The following is a 15,177-nucleotide window of genomic DNA, read 5'->3' as shown; positions in this document are numbered from 1 at the left end:
TTGTCATGTGTTGGATCAGTCTGTGTTGTTCTACTGGTGTTACTGGTTCTGCTGAAGAGACAAAATGTTCACAATAAATCTAAAGGTTAGACTCAAACTTTTCCAGTAAGTTTTCTTAGAGTTGATTTTCTTTCAGGCCATTTGGGATAATCTTTTTTGCTTTTCATTTTGTTTTATTTCAGCTGAAGAAGACAAAGCTGCAGAAGCTGATGTCATCACCCGCACCACATGCAATATCATCAACATATCACATGATCAAAAACACCCAGTTAGACGAAAGACAGGTAAGATATTTGCCACATTTTTAACAGCATCCTATATAGGAGAATAACAGTGGAAACAGTCATAAAGTGGCACAATCTTAACAATAATCACAGTTATGATATCAACAGATGAGTTATAAGCCTTTGCGCTTTCCACCCTCCATAGTGTAGATGGTTATATGTTTGGTTAACATATAGTGGTTGACCTGTCACGTAGTCGGTAATCCAGGTTATGAGCCCAGCATGATCTAACGGTATCAAAAACACATGAAGTGTTGAATGCCCGAAAATAGGCGACTGGACTTCTTTAGGTTTGCAAAGATGTTTCACGTCTTATCTAACAGACTTCTTAAGGTATATATATCCTACAATGGGGCTGTCCCCTCAGAGGTGGCTATAAGGGTTCCTGGTCCACTATTGACCATGTAGCTCCAACCATGAGTGTAGGTGATGTGTTTTAGAATGAATACAGTGTCTCAGCATTGTTTGATTCACATGTGGCACATCTGCAGTTTTCTTTGGGGTCCCTTTGGCCTCCACTAACATTGTAACCTCAGCCACAAGTCTGCCTTAAATGCTTCAGACTTTTGGCAGTGACGTAGTTGAGAAATACTCAGTGTTGGGGATCTGTCCCAATTGGGGATCTGTCCCAATCTGTCCCATTATAGCTGCTGTCCCACAGCAGCCTCTGCTGTGGGACAGACAACTCTGGCTGACATTTATCTCTAGTCAGTGTTGGGGAGTAACGGAATACATGTACCGCCGTTACGTATTTAAAATACAAAATATGAGTAACTGTATTCCGTTACAGTTACCGTTTAAAAAGGTGGTATTCAGAATACAGTTACTTTGTTGAAATAAATGGATTACACTGCGGTACTTTGCTGTTTCATATTGTCGCGGGTCAGGACTGTTTGGGTTTGTTTGACAGCTACGTTCTGTTGTTCCAGGCGGCAGCGTTACGGTTGCCATGGTTACAGGGCGACGCTGTCTCTCTCTCTCTGCGACTTAGTGTTTCCTGGGTGAGAGAGCGCCTTTTCGTTGTTGTTGTGCTAAGCTAACTGGCAGAATGCTACAAGCATAGCTCTAAAGAATGTAGCATCATGGGCAGTGTAGTCCATGTTGCAGGGAGAATGGACTGCCATACACGTTATAGGTCTGTGAGCGCGAGGAGGGAGAAAAAGGCGAGTGGAAAGGTACGAGTTGTCATCGAGGAAAAACGGCAGCTGGAAGCATGTAAATATAATAATAACCACTGCAGCCAAGAAGAGTGCCTGACGAGCCCAGTTGTAAGTAAGCTATTAAGACTCGACTGTACACCGTGTTCGTGTTTTCCTCCGAAAACAATAAGCTCCGTTGGAGCAGCCTTTCAACGCCTCTCTCTGTCTCTCACAAGAAAAATTGACCCACACAACAAAGTAAAGCTAGTTTTCGGCTACGAGCCGACAGGGACCCCGCCGTATTAGTCAGAGGTCCCTTTACTACAGTTCGGAGTCGCGGACCTTCAGTAATAGTAATAAATCACACAGCAATAGTACATTTACGTTGTTGTAAAAAGCATGATAATATATTAAGTAATCCAAAGTATTCAGAATACGTTACTGTCATTGAGTAACGTAACGGAATACGTTACAGAATACATTTTGGGGCATGTATTCTGTATTCTGTAATGGAATACATTTTAAAAGTAACCTTCCCAACACTGGAAATACTCAAAACGTGGCTTAGTCCCACATATGTCTGCTCTCTGCTTTTTCTTTTGGCACGCACACATGTTGTTAGTAGGATTATCAGAGAGGATTTATTGTCACCGTGACATATATAAAGACCAAATGCCATCTAAAACATGAGTCCTTATGGCTTCTTTAAAGTTGTGCAGGTAAAACCACAGCAGCACTTTCCGGTTGTTGTTTCTTGTTAACTGCAGTCTGATGCTGGTGAAAGGTCTCACCACAGAGTGTTCTGTTTCAGATAACGAGTTAGAAGGTGTGTGTCTTGTGCTCTGTGGTGAAGCGCATCAGTGTGCATTTAAAGAGGATGCCAGCTTTGTGGTCATCTGCCCTCATTGTCTCAGAAACGTCCCCCATTACTCTGCGGTCAGTTGTGTCACAGCAGTTGTGTTAAGAAGTCAGTGGAGGAAAATAATCTGGTGCTATTTATAAATGTTATCACTTAATTTCTGCATAAAGATTCACAAACAGAAATAGTTAGGTCCACAATTTGCAGTTCTGCCACTTTAGACCACATCAGTAGATTTTAAATCAAACAATAAAGACATGAATAAAGGGCAGACTTTTGGTTGATTCAGTGGATTTTTACGTCAACTGTTTAGGAATTAGAACCATTTTCATGAATGATCAAAACCAACTGGAAAAACATCATTTAAAACAAAATGAAAAAAATATTTCCAAAGCAGTCTTGTAATGCTGTATTTAAAATTTGTTTTTATTCTGCAGTAACAGACTCTCTTGCGATCTACTCAGTAGTGAGAACAGAAGACGTCAGTAATGGACAAACAGCCATGAGACCGAGGAGGCTCAGGTACAGCTGCTCTCTGTCTTTAATATTTAACATCCAGACTGAAGGATGTGAAGTATATGAACAACTGATTATATGTTCATCTATAAATTTGCCTAAAGAAAAAGCCTGCAAACTAGAAACAGAACTGAAAGTTGTGAGGTTTCCTTTCAGTAACGACCAGTTAACCCTTTAAGACCTACCATAGAACCAAGTCCGCCAGAGCTTATATTATATTTTTACATGTTGTAGAGCCATTATTGGGAGTATTTCAAGTTGATATACATCAATACAACCATTATATCCCACATTTTAATAATATGTATGCATTTTATCACCAGTTCCAGTGGTGGATGTTCATGTGAACCATGGCCAAAGTTTCTAATAATGAGGTCAGTGCATGCACAAGTAAGTAATTAAGTACATTCTCTTCTGAATGTAAAACAAATTGTTGCCACAATTAATAAAAATCAACCAAATAAAAAGCAAAAAACTGTGTCTCAGTTCACACTCTGGCTTTAATAAACTTCCCACTAGTACACAATTTAGACATACTTATAGTGAATGGATTTCAACAGGGTCAAGCACCCTCAGTCAAAAGGTAGTTGTGGATTTACTGGATAAGCTATTAGTTAGGCATCATTGGAATCACTAACAGTATAGCCATCACCGTCTAAAATCTATGTTATCCCTCTCTGTCTGCCAAATGATCACTGTGTTTCACACTTCAGTTTTTTGTTTTGTTTTGTGTTTTTTCTTTGACGGGCGGGGGGGTCCCATTGGACAGATTTTTTTTTTTTTTTTTGGGGGGGGGGGTTCTACATGAGTTGGAGAATAGCAGTGCCGTGGGAGAAAGAGGTTTAAGCTACATTTGAGCTAAAACTACCAAATAGCAGGTGTAGTAAAAACAGATGCCGAGTTTTGTGTGCTTTTTAGAGGAAGTGTGAACTGAGACTGCGTGATGCAGAGAGGTGGGGACATGGAGGTCTTGATTGACCTACAAGGCTTGTAATCATGTTTCCTGTCGTTTGAACTGTGTGTGTTTGTGTTCAGACTTTAAACCAGAGCCAGACGTCGTCTACTCTTCACTGAAGTAGTCCACCAGTCCAACCACTGACGTCCAGCTTCTCGCTTCTAACTGGTCCCCATAGCCCACAGGACATCCACATAAAAGATTATTATTATTATTGCGTTTACTGGGTGTTATTACAACTACAACAGTATTGTTTCTGTACAGTTTTGGGTTTTTTTTTAAGTTGTGCTCATTTGTTTTCCTTGAGTGGTTCTTTGGGTTTAGAAAAAGGTCAGTGGAAAATCTGACTTTTTCCTGTCTGGTTGTAGCTAATATATAAACTCCTTTCTTCATCTCAGAAAATGAAGACAAATCATTAGACGCCAGTTGTAAACTGCTTAGAAATATTTAAGTACAGAACTTTTTAAAAATCTTTTTTTAACATATAGTTTTAAGTCTTTTTTTATTAATTATTAATTCATTTTTAAACAAAAATGAAAATCATTGTCCAATGGCACTTACCTAAAAGTGAATCTTTGCCTCTCTTTTTTTCAGCAGTGTGTGTGTGTATGTTTACTCTAGTTTGTATTAGAAGTTACAGTTATCAGGATACCCACATCTTTGAATTTTCAGCCTGCGCAGTCTGTTTCGCAACTACTAAAATATAGTCATCTAACAACACGCACAAGTTAATTTTATTTATAACTACAGAAGCATCACTGCAGAGCTGTGTCTATGTATTATTTACAGTTAAATATCGCCCTCTATTGGCCATATAAAACCATCTGGGTGAATGGAGTTATAAATCAGTTATGATGTGTCTCTGGAAAGACAATCAATATAAATGAGTTTGAAGTAGAAGAGTACTCCGTCTCATCTGATAAACATCCTGTCACGGTTGAGTAGCCGGTGTGTTTAACTAAACAGACTGATAACATAAAATAAGGCAAAAGGCAAACAGGGACAAAAACTAAAACTTGAAAATCCAAACAGGGAAAACTAAACTGTGGTTACTATGATTAAACTGTGACTACTGACAGGAACATGATTCTGAGCAGGAACATGCAAATAACTATGATGAACGAACATGAACATGAATATATCGTGACCATGAAAACTCTTAATCTGATTATGTACCTTATGTACCATTGAAGGAATTTACACAGATGACCTGACAAAAGACTGAACGAAACACAGAGACTAAATACACACAGGAAGTGATCAGGGGAAGTGGAAACACATGTGGAAACAGCTGACACAAATGAACATAGCAAACCAAAGGTAAAGAGTAAAACTAAACGCATTGAACAAAGAACGGAGGACTTTTAAAATAAGACAGGAAACATGGAGAGATGCAGGAATATCACAGGCTTGACAACATAAAACACACAGACCAGAAATACAAGTCATACTGACACAGAGGACAAGAACAGAATCACAGAAGGGGAAATAGACCATACTAGAATAACACTCAACTAAATCCTAACTAATAATAGAAACACAAAACTTAACACGTTTTCAATATAATATAAGAAATAAAATATCAAAAATACAAAATGAAGTCAAAATGCTGGCCCATGAATCATCCAGATTCAGAGTCTGTCTAGAACATTTGTGTTCAGTCACATTTCTGTGAATCAACCTGATAATCACTGAGCAGTCAATTCAATTCAATTTTCATTCAATTTTTCTAACATCTTAGTCTAAGGAGCTTGGAAAGAAAAGCGTCTGGACTTCTTTAAGTTGCTTGAATTTTCAAGCAACTTAAAACTTAAAAGAAGTCCAACTTAAAGAACTCAAACAAGTACAGTACTGTATGCTTTTTATATTTTTAGTAGTGTTTCACACAAACAGCAAATATTGCTTTGATTCATTTTCACGTAATATTGGTAACCGGATACGGGGTCCAGGTTTCAAGCTTGGCCATGATCCTATCTTTCAGGTCAGTTCTAGCATTTATGTTGTACCTCGTCAATGTGAGAATGTTGGAACACCGGGCTACTAGTTGGGCCAATAATGTGTAATGTAATGTAATGTAATGTAATGTAATGTGTGTGTGTATATATATATATATATATATATATATATATATATATATATATATATATATATATGTTCATACATGCATATGTGCGTGCACGTACACATACATATATATACACATACACACATATAAACATATAAAGCATTTGTAAAAATATAAAACCATAATATACATAAAACACAATTACTTAAAATAAATCAATAAATACACAAACACTTCAACCAGTGCTTTCTCAGACTGGATGAGTAACGAGAACTACTCACTGTCGGATCTGTAAGTGCTAAAATTATACTGTTACTCGAAACATCCAGTCGTTCTCTAAAATTGAACATTAACTTTCTTTAAAGTGCTTTAAAAGTCCAAACACCCACAGCTACAAACATAACGCTGGTACTTGTATTTTGGTACTCCCCAACACTGGATGCCTTGAAGTGACTATTGTAGTAATTTGGTGCTCTATAAATAAAACAAACTTGAACTGATATTGAATATTGTTACTATCTAATTGAAAAATATATTTCACTGGGAAAGTTAAAGCCCACCAACAAATGACATACATACTTTTTCTCTAGGAAATGATTCTAAATACTTTTCTACCACTTGTCACAGTCAGCTAGTGGTAAATGTGTTTTTGGTAATGTGTTAGGTGTGGCTGTGTGCAGGCAGGAATAGGACCCAAGGTGCAGACTCCGGAGACAGAACTTAAACCAAAACAGCTTTAATGCTGAACGCAAACATAATATAACTGGAAAAACTCCAAAAAACAAACTAACACCGGCGGATTGACAAAACACACAGCAAAGTAAACGGTAGATCGCGACACGGACACAGAGAAACACAGGGCTTAAATACACAGAAGGAGCAATCTGGGAATGAATAACAGGAGGGAAACACAGCTGGGGCAAATCAGAACTGACGAGACAAAAGGAAGCATAAACTGAACACACTGAGATAAGACAGAGACTTTCAAAGTAAAACAGGAAACACATAACACAGACTCACATGCAGGCACTACAGAGGGAACAGAGACGTGGGACCAGGGTAGACACAAACACTGACTGAACACGGGATATAGGAACTAAGGATACACAGAGACGCGAACTAGACAAGGGGATACAGGTGATAGGGGAGACAGAGCAACTAAAGAAGACAGAGACATAAACCATAAGACAGAACTCAAAGAAACCAAAGACTAAAAAGTATAAATAATATAATAAACTCAAATACCCTGGGTCAACGACCCAGGCATCCTAACATAATGTTGGTAATATTGTATATAAAGCCAATATTTTACGTATCTTCAGGTGACGATATGTTGTGGGAGGCTGTCAGTGTATACAAAATAGGTATATTTTTAGTCTGGTTTATTTTGTCTTGTTAAATAGCCGAGTTAAATGTTTTGTGTGTGTGGGCCTGTAAAGGTCACCGCATGCCACTAGCATTTCTGTCTTTGCTTATTCACCACAGAGGCCTTTTTCTGTAATCACTTTTTCTGAATTTCTGGTCTTGTATGTGAAGCAGCTTTCAGTAACTGTTCTTATTGAAAGCGTGTGTTTGTAGTTATATTTTCAAATGATGTTATCTTTGCACAATACCAAAGTGTCTTTGAACCACTACAAAAAAAAAAAACCCTGCTCAGAGGAAGAGGGCGGGCTTTACTTGGTGTCAGTGACAGAAATGAAAAAAAGCTCAAATGAGTGAGAAGGACGATGAAGGAAACATCTGTGCTGTGTCTGCTCTGTAAGTAGAATCTCTGTGCTTGTTTGAATTCTTGTACTTTGACTGTCTGCTCTCCTGATAAGGAGAAGACATGAAAAACAAATCAGGCTAAATTCAATTCAATTCAATTTTATTTATATAGCGCCAAATCACAACATAAGTCGCCTCAAGGCGCTTCATAGATACAGAGAAAAACCCAACAATGACATGACCCCCTATGAGCAAGCACTTTGGCGACAGTGGGAAGGAAAAACTCCCTTTTAACAGGAAGAAACCTCCTGCAGAACCAGGCTCAGGGAGGGGCGGCCATCTGCTGCGACCGGTTGGGGTGAGAGAAGGAAGACAGGATAAAAGACATGCTGTGGAAGAGAGACAGAGGTTAATAACAGATATGATTCAATGCAGAGAGGTCTGTTAATACATAGTGAGTGAGAAAGGTGGCTGGAAAGGAAAAACTCAATGCATCATGGGAATCCCCTGGCAGCCTACGTCTATTGCAGCATAACTAAGGGAGGATTCAGGGTCACCTGGTCCAGCTCTAACTATATGCTTTAGCAAAAAGGAAAGTTTTAAGCCTAATCTTAAAAGTAGAGATAGTGTCTGTCTCCCGAATCCAAACTGGAAGCTGGTTCCACAGAAGAGGGGCCTGAACACTGAAGGCTCTGCCTCCCATTCTACTTTTAAATACTCTAGGAACAACAAGTAGGCCTGCAGAGCGAGAGCGAAGTGCTCTAATAGGGTGATATGGTACTACAAGGTCATTAAGATAAGTTGGGGCCTGATTATTTAAGACCTTGTATGTGAGGAGCAGGATTTTGAATTCAATTCTGGATTTAACAGGAAGCCAATGAAGGGAAGCCAAAACAGGAGAAATATGCTCTCTTTCTAGTCCCTGTCAGGACTCTTGCTGCAGCATTTTGGATTAGCTGAAGGCTTTTCAGTGAGTTTTTTGGACATCCTGATAATAATGAATTACAGTCGTCCAGCCTGGAAGTAATAAATGCATGAACTAGTTTTTCAGCGTCACTCTGAGACAGGATATTTCTAATTTTAGAGATGTTGCGCAAATGGAAGAAAGCAGTCTTACATATTTGTTTAATATGTGCATTGAAGGACATGTCCTGGTCAAAAATGACTCCAAGGTTCCTCACAGCGTTACTGGAGGCCAAGGTAATGCCATCCGGAGTAAGAATCTGGTTAGATACCATATTTCTAGGCTTTTCAGGGCCAAGTACAATAACCTCAGTTTTATCTGAATTAAAAAGCAGAAAATTAGCGGCCATCCAGGCCTTTATGTCTTTAAGACATTCCTGCAGTTTAACTAATTGGTGTGTGTTATCTGGCTTCATGGACAGATAGAGCTGGGTGTCATCAGCATAGCAGTGAAAATGTATGCTATGTCTTCTAATGATACTGCCTAAGGGAAGCATGTATAATGTAAACAGAATTGGTCCTAGCACTGAACCCTGTGGAACTCCATAATTAACCTCAGTGTGTGAAGAGGACTCTCCATTTACATGCACAAATTGGAGTCTATTAGATAGATATGACACAAACCACTGCAGCGCAGTACCTGTAATACCTACAGCATGTTCTAATCGCTCTAATAGGATATTATGGTCAACAGTATTGAATGCTGCACTAAGGTCTAGCAGGACAAGCACAGAGATGAGTCCACTGTCAGAGGCCATAAGAAGATCATTTGTAACCTTCACTAAAGCTGTTTCTGTGCTGTGATGAGCTCTGAAACCTGACTGAAACTCTTCAAATAAACCATTCCTCTGCAGATGATCTGTTAGCTGTTTGACAACTACTCTTTCAAGGATTTTTGATATGAAAGGAAGGTTGGAGATTGGCCTATAATTAGCTAAGACTGCTGGGTCTAGAGATGCTTTTTGAGTAAAGGTTTTACTACAGCCAGCTTGAAGGCCTGTGGTACATAGCCGATTATTAGAGATAGGTTGATCATATTTAAGATCGAAGAATTAATTAATGGCAGGACTTCTTTGAGCAGTTTTGTAGGAATGGGGTCTAAAAGACACGTTGATGGTTTGGAGGAAGTAATTATTGAAGTTAACTCAGAAAGATCAATTAGAGAAAATTCAAGTTCAAAACACCACGAGGACCAACTGCAGGTCTGAACTGACTCTTTATCTTTGCTCAGGAGTCGAGGAAACACAGTAGGCAGTGAAAAGATCAAATCATTCACTCATTATATCAACACAGCTGCACAGTGGAGACATGACTTTACTGTGTTATTTTTAAAAAGTGGATATTTTGTGTATACTCATAGTGTAGTTATTTGCAACTTCTGCAATTAGGCCTCTGCATTTAATCCATTCAAAAAGTGAAGAAGTGGGGAGCCACCAATACAGCTCAGGGTAGCTGTTCAGTGAATCCTGACTTTCCGATCGTGGGGCAAGCACTCTACCTTCTGAGCTTTCTGTGCTCGAAGGTTTGCCATTAGTTGGTGATAGGTAGTTAGTTACGTGATAGGTGATAGTTTTACATTGTGGTATTTAACAGATTTGCTTGACAAGTGAATAATTCCTAGCTCCCTGGGAAGTTAAAAAAAAATCTTTGAGTTTTCATAAGGAAGGACATCTTTACCAAATAAAAGATGTGGAGGCACCTGCTGTGGTGACCTCTTCTGAATAAAGGAGCAGCCAGAAGTTTAATACTCTAGTGGATACAGCTGTCTTTCCAGCATGCTTCCTGTGTAGATTTCCTCCGAGATGTATCAAAGAGAGATGCGTGTCCAAATGATATAGAAACATGTTTTTGGTAGCAAATGTGCAGATATACAAAAACAGAGACAAGTTTGTGTGTTTGTCTGTTTGTGTGGAGTTGTTCTTTATGCTCAAATCAACCTGAGTGTCATTTCTCTTTAGTTCTGATCTCACTGCTGAGCTGCACAACAAACCAAGGTCAGTAACCTTCTTCTGTCACAGTTTAAACCTGAGAAATGCTCACTGATATGACCTGATTGAATTCTCACACATTAAATAAATTAAATGAATTATTCTGCAATGCAATTATTTCAATGTGGCATCATATTTTTCAAAAGTATATTTAATCATCAGTTTTTAATTTTAACCCTCACAGCTCATCTGACTGTGAGTCCCAACAGCTCTCAGATCTTTGAAGGAGACTTTGTGTCTCTGAGCTGTGAGGAGGACGACAGCTCTGCTGGATGGACTCTGAGGAGAAACACAAGCAAAGGAAACACCACTCGGTGTGGAGATGGGTGGGGGACATCAGTTAACTCTTCATGTGACATCAGTTACATTGTTGAACGAGACAGTGGAGTTTACTGGTGTGAGTCCAGAGAGGGTCCCATCAGTAACATGGTTAAGCTGACAGTCACTGGTAAGCTGAGTGTGTGGAGTTAGTGTTGATGAAGCTGTGTGTAAATGGATGAAATGCTGTAGTTTGTCTCTGTGTTGAGGTGGATCAGTGATCCTGCAGAGTCCTGTCCTCCCTGTGATGGAGGGAGATGACGTCACTCTGCTCTGTAAAACAAAGACCACTCCCTCCAACCTCCCAGCTGCTTTCTATAAAGATGGCATCGTCATTGGGAATGAGTCAACAGGTCACATGACCATCCAGCATGTTTCCAGGTCTGATGAAGGCCTCTACAAGTGTGACATCAGCGGTCATGGAGAGTCTCCATCCAGCTGGATCACTGTCACAGGTGACACACTCACCTGTCTGTGTTTCTGCAGCTTTCAACATTCACAATGTGATGACAACTTAGTGACTGTGTTTGCTTTATTTTAGGGGAACAAACCACCACACCTCCACCTACATCCACCTATCCTCCTGGTTCCACCTCCATCACTCTTCCTACATCACTCTTTTATCCTGTAATTCCTGTGTTGTCATCAGTTTGTGTTGTGGTTCTACTGGTGTTACTGGTTCTGCTGGTAAGACTATGTCGTCACAGGAAACCTGAAGGTCAGTTTCTTTAGATTCATTTTTTTCTATAATATTTACAGTAAATAACTTTACTGTTACATTTCAGCATATCAAGATATGGCAGCAGAAGATGGCATTACAGAGAGTGAAATCAAAATATCAAACAGTCAAGTTGAAGGAACACAAGAAAGCACAGGTAATAATGATGCTCGTGTCTGTGTGTTTTTTCTTTTGCAAACAACAGCCCTGATGTGACCCATTAAAAGGATTTACATCAATGTTTGGGACTGTAGGCTAAGATTTATATTGCTAACTTCTAATTATTAGACAATGCATTTCAGGTTATTTCAGGGAGTACCAAGTAGTTTAATGAAGTATTTTCTTCAGTGAGCACTTAAGTAACCTAGTACACTACCTTCAACATAAGTAACGTAGGATATGTAATACATTACTTTCTGATTGACCCATAAACTATCCAAAACAGCAGGTCTGAGACTTCTGAAATGCCACCAACAGGACTTTGTTGTTTGTTGTTTGCCGTCTTTGCTGAAAGTATTCTCCAAATACAAAAAAAAAAAAAAAAAAAAAAAAAAACCCAACTAACTGGGCTAACTATCTTGCACACTTTTATCCCAGAGAGGATGTAGAGCCCATCCAGTTTTCCATGACCAGGATGTAGGCTGAACTGTTTTTTGTTTTATCCAAGGTTTGATTAATGGGTGGACTTGTCAGTACTCCTGGCATTGACCTTCTTAGGGAGGGTAAGGAATATGAGCCTCCTGAAAATAAAATACACGCTGTGTCTTTGGATTTGAAATGTGAGATCATCACCTAATGCTACTAATTCAAGGCCACTGTTCCCGATGTCCAAACAGTGGTATGGGGGTGATATGTCAATTACAACAGCCCCATTGCATCCAGAGACTTCAGGACTTTGGTTTAAATATTAACATCACCAGTTTCCTTTTAACCTCATCTGGCCTCAACAAAATTTACAGACTGGTCGTGTTGTGACTTTTAGTCCATTTTTGCCCAGAGAACATCAGCAGTGCTTTAGAGGAATAGAAGTCCAAAATTTCAATAAACCCAAAATGCAGCTCAGATTAGACAAAGATTCAATTTCAGGTGAATTATATATACCACTGCCAATTTACAACAAAAGTCACCTCAAGGTCAGTTTGCTACCTTGTGCTCCTCAGTGCACACACAACATTTTAGCAGGATACATTTGAGAGTTTAACTTAACAGAACAAACTTCCTTTGACACAGTTCTTTGTTTCTTTTCAGGCTTCTTAAAGTTTAAAACCACAGCAGCAGCTTCCTGTTTTTGATTTCAGTTAGCTTCAGTCTGATGCCGATTCTCACCACAGAGTGCCCTGCTTTAGCTAACAATAGTGTTCATTACGAGAAAGTGTTTGCTTTGTCTGTGGTAAAGTGCATCAGCCTGCATCAAAAAAGGCTTTGTGGTCGTCCATGTTCTCCTTTCACACGAACACCCACCAGTTCTTTGCTGGTTCACAGCTATGATCTTAAGAAGTGGATAAAAATACTTTGAAAATCTGCTGCTATTTATAAAAGTTATATAAAGATTATTATTTCATCTTTTCATGAAGCTACATAAGCATAAATAACATTCTTTGCCTTTTTGTGTTTTATTATGCAGAGGATGATTCAGCTTTAGTTTACTCAATAGTGAGAAAAAAACCTGGCAGTTATGGACAAACAACCATCAGCCCAAAGACGACCGCAGGTACAGCTTTTCTTTATCTTCATCTTTAGGCAGACATTTCATTTCCTGTCATACAGCTCATGTTCCAGAGGTAAATGTTCACACTGAACATGACCAGAGTTTCTAATAATGGGGTCAGTTTATGTGCAATGCCTGTGAGTCGAAAGCTCAGGTAGAGGGTCACGGTTTTTATAGTTCTTTAATTTAATTGTAAAACAAACCTAACACTTCTATTTTCTATTTGTGCTTCCAAGCTACTTCCTGCTGCAGTGCAAATGAAGAGCACTCATTATCGTTTTTATTTAGCTTCGTCCATTTGTCCAATCCGGCCAGCTGCCACCTGGTGTGAGCTAATGGTAGCTAATGGGGTGTGAAACATCCAAATTTATGAATATTTGGCTGAAGTCCCAGTTATGACTACTCTATCCCATTAAGATATTTGCATTAAGTGTAACAGTGCTTTTTAGAACGAATGCACTTTTGCACTCACAATAGCAAACTCAAATAAGGAAGCAGAGCATTTGCACAAGAGATTCACATTGTGATTTGCAGCTGATGTGGTTTCCAGCAAAGTCAGGACTGCGTGTTAGGGACAGAATCATATTTACTTCCGTTTGATCTGTGTTTGTGTTCACACTTTAAACCAGAGTCAGACGTTATCTACACTTCAGTGAAGTGATGCGAAATTGAAAACTACTTTGGATGGACATCATCAACCACCAGTCCAACCACTGATGCACACTGCTCGTCTCTAACTGCTCCCTGCAGCACCTCAGACCACAGTACCTCCGCTTTATTTTCATGTTTCCTGTGTTTTTGTCACTTAGAAAACCACATCGTATTTTCAAAATTGTTTCTTCCTCCATAATCTTCAGGAACAATATAAATATTTAGATATGTATTTATGTCCTCAATAAGTTTAGTGATATTTATATTTATTTGTGTTTGATGTTCAGTTTTATGAAGCTCAATAAAGTTTTGATCTTACTTTGGTTTTCTCACCTGGTTAAGTGGGTTTCACGACAATTTCACATGAAAAAGTTGACTTCATTCCGGCTAAGTGCACATGCCTGCTTTCAGTGGAAAAAAAACAATGCAGACTAAAACCAGCATGGCCCTAGCTGTAATCTTCAAAGAAATGTTTCAATACAGGATGTGTGTGTTTCAGACTATTTCACCCAGAAACCAACCAGCAGCTAACATTGCAAAAATCCTGAAAATGTTCTTGTAGCAGCTTCTCAAGAGAGCTGAAAATGTTTCAGTTTCTGATAAAATGCAGAAAATATGACTCAGACTGGACCTTGCTCTTGACAATAGCCCCTAAACCAGTAAAGAGGCCTGTAATGGGTATGATTTACATTTAAAGTCTTCTCCCATCTATTGGTATAAATGGGTGTTACATCTGCCTTGTGAATAATACGTTTGACCTCTAAAAGTTGTCTGCTGGTTGGGTATGACTTAGTTTTTAGGGTCAGGTTGCATTTTACTTAGAACCTAAATAGGAGTTTCAGAAACTATCACAGTTCTGTTATAAAATATTCATTTGAATATGACAAATCCATTAAACTTTCATAAATGGATAGGTGAGGACAGTTCATTGGCAATCGAGTGGATATCTGCAGAAGTTACTTCAGCAAAGTGGAGGATCTTAGGATCCCCGAGGAGAACCTGGAAATCTTTCGGAGCAACCCAACTATCTCTCCCAGTTCGATTCTAATGGTAGTTCCACACACCCATGTAGCATTGACTACTTGGATGCCCAGACAAAATACACGCAGAACAATGAGAAAACCCAATTGTCTATCAAGAGACAAAATAGAAGATGGACCTAGCAAACAGATTCATAAGAGAAATCAATTGTGAATGTCTGCGTATAAGTTTGGTGGAAAAAACAGATGCAAATGAGCACTAGCGGGTTAGACAAAGAGATTACTTGGTTAAGCACAAAAGAGCTAATGATCTGAACTCTGCAGCT

The 15,177-nt window shown here is 39.0% G+C and overlaps 1 protein-coding gene across 1 annotated transcript in view; it reads left to right on the top strand.

The window, feature by feature from the left end:
* The window catches only part of LOC113018014 (uncharacterized), a 30,238-nt gene extending 16,056 nt beyond the window's left edge, over positions 1 to 14,182 (top strand). The window contains exons 2-8 of the mRNA XM_026161082.1: positions 183 to 284; positions 2,720 to 2,804; positions 11,233 to 11,249; positions 11,336 to 11,512; positions 11,580 to 11,669; positions 13,137 to 13,223; positions 13,850 to 14,182. Coding sequence (XP_026016867.1) covers positions 183 to 284; positions 2,720 to 2,804; positions 11,233 to 11,249; positions 11,336 to 11,512; positions 11,580 to 11,669; positions 13,137 to 13,223; positions 13,850 to 13,881 — 590 coding nt within the window. The 3' untranslated portion in view covers positions 13,882 to 14,182. The remainder of the gene's footprint in view (positions 1 to 182; positions 285 to 2,719; positions 2,805 to 11,232; positions 11,250 to 11,335; positions 11,513 to 11,579; positions 11,670 to 13,136; positions 13,224 to 13,849) is intronic.
* The last annotated feature ends 995 nt before the right edge of the window (positions 14,183 to 15,177 follow it).

This window comes from Astatotilapia calliptera, unplaced genomic scaffold (genome assembly GCF_900246225.1).
Source record: "Astatotilapia calliptera unplaced genomic scaffold, fAstCal1.2 U_scaffold_31, whole genome shotgun sequence".
In the NCBI taxonomy this organism is placed as follows: domain Eukaryota; kingdom Metazoa; phylum Chordata; class Actinopteri; order Cichliformes; family Cichlidae; genus Astatotilapia; species Astatotilapia calliptera.
Note: the sequence above shows the minus strand (reverse complement) of the source record. Positions and strands in the feature narration are given on the sequence as shown.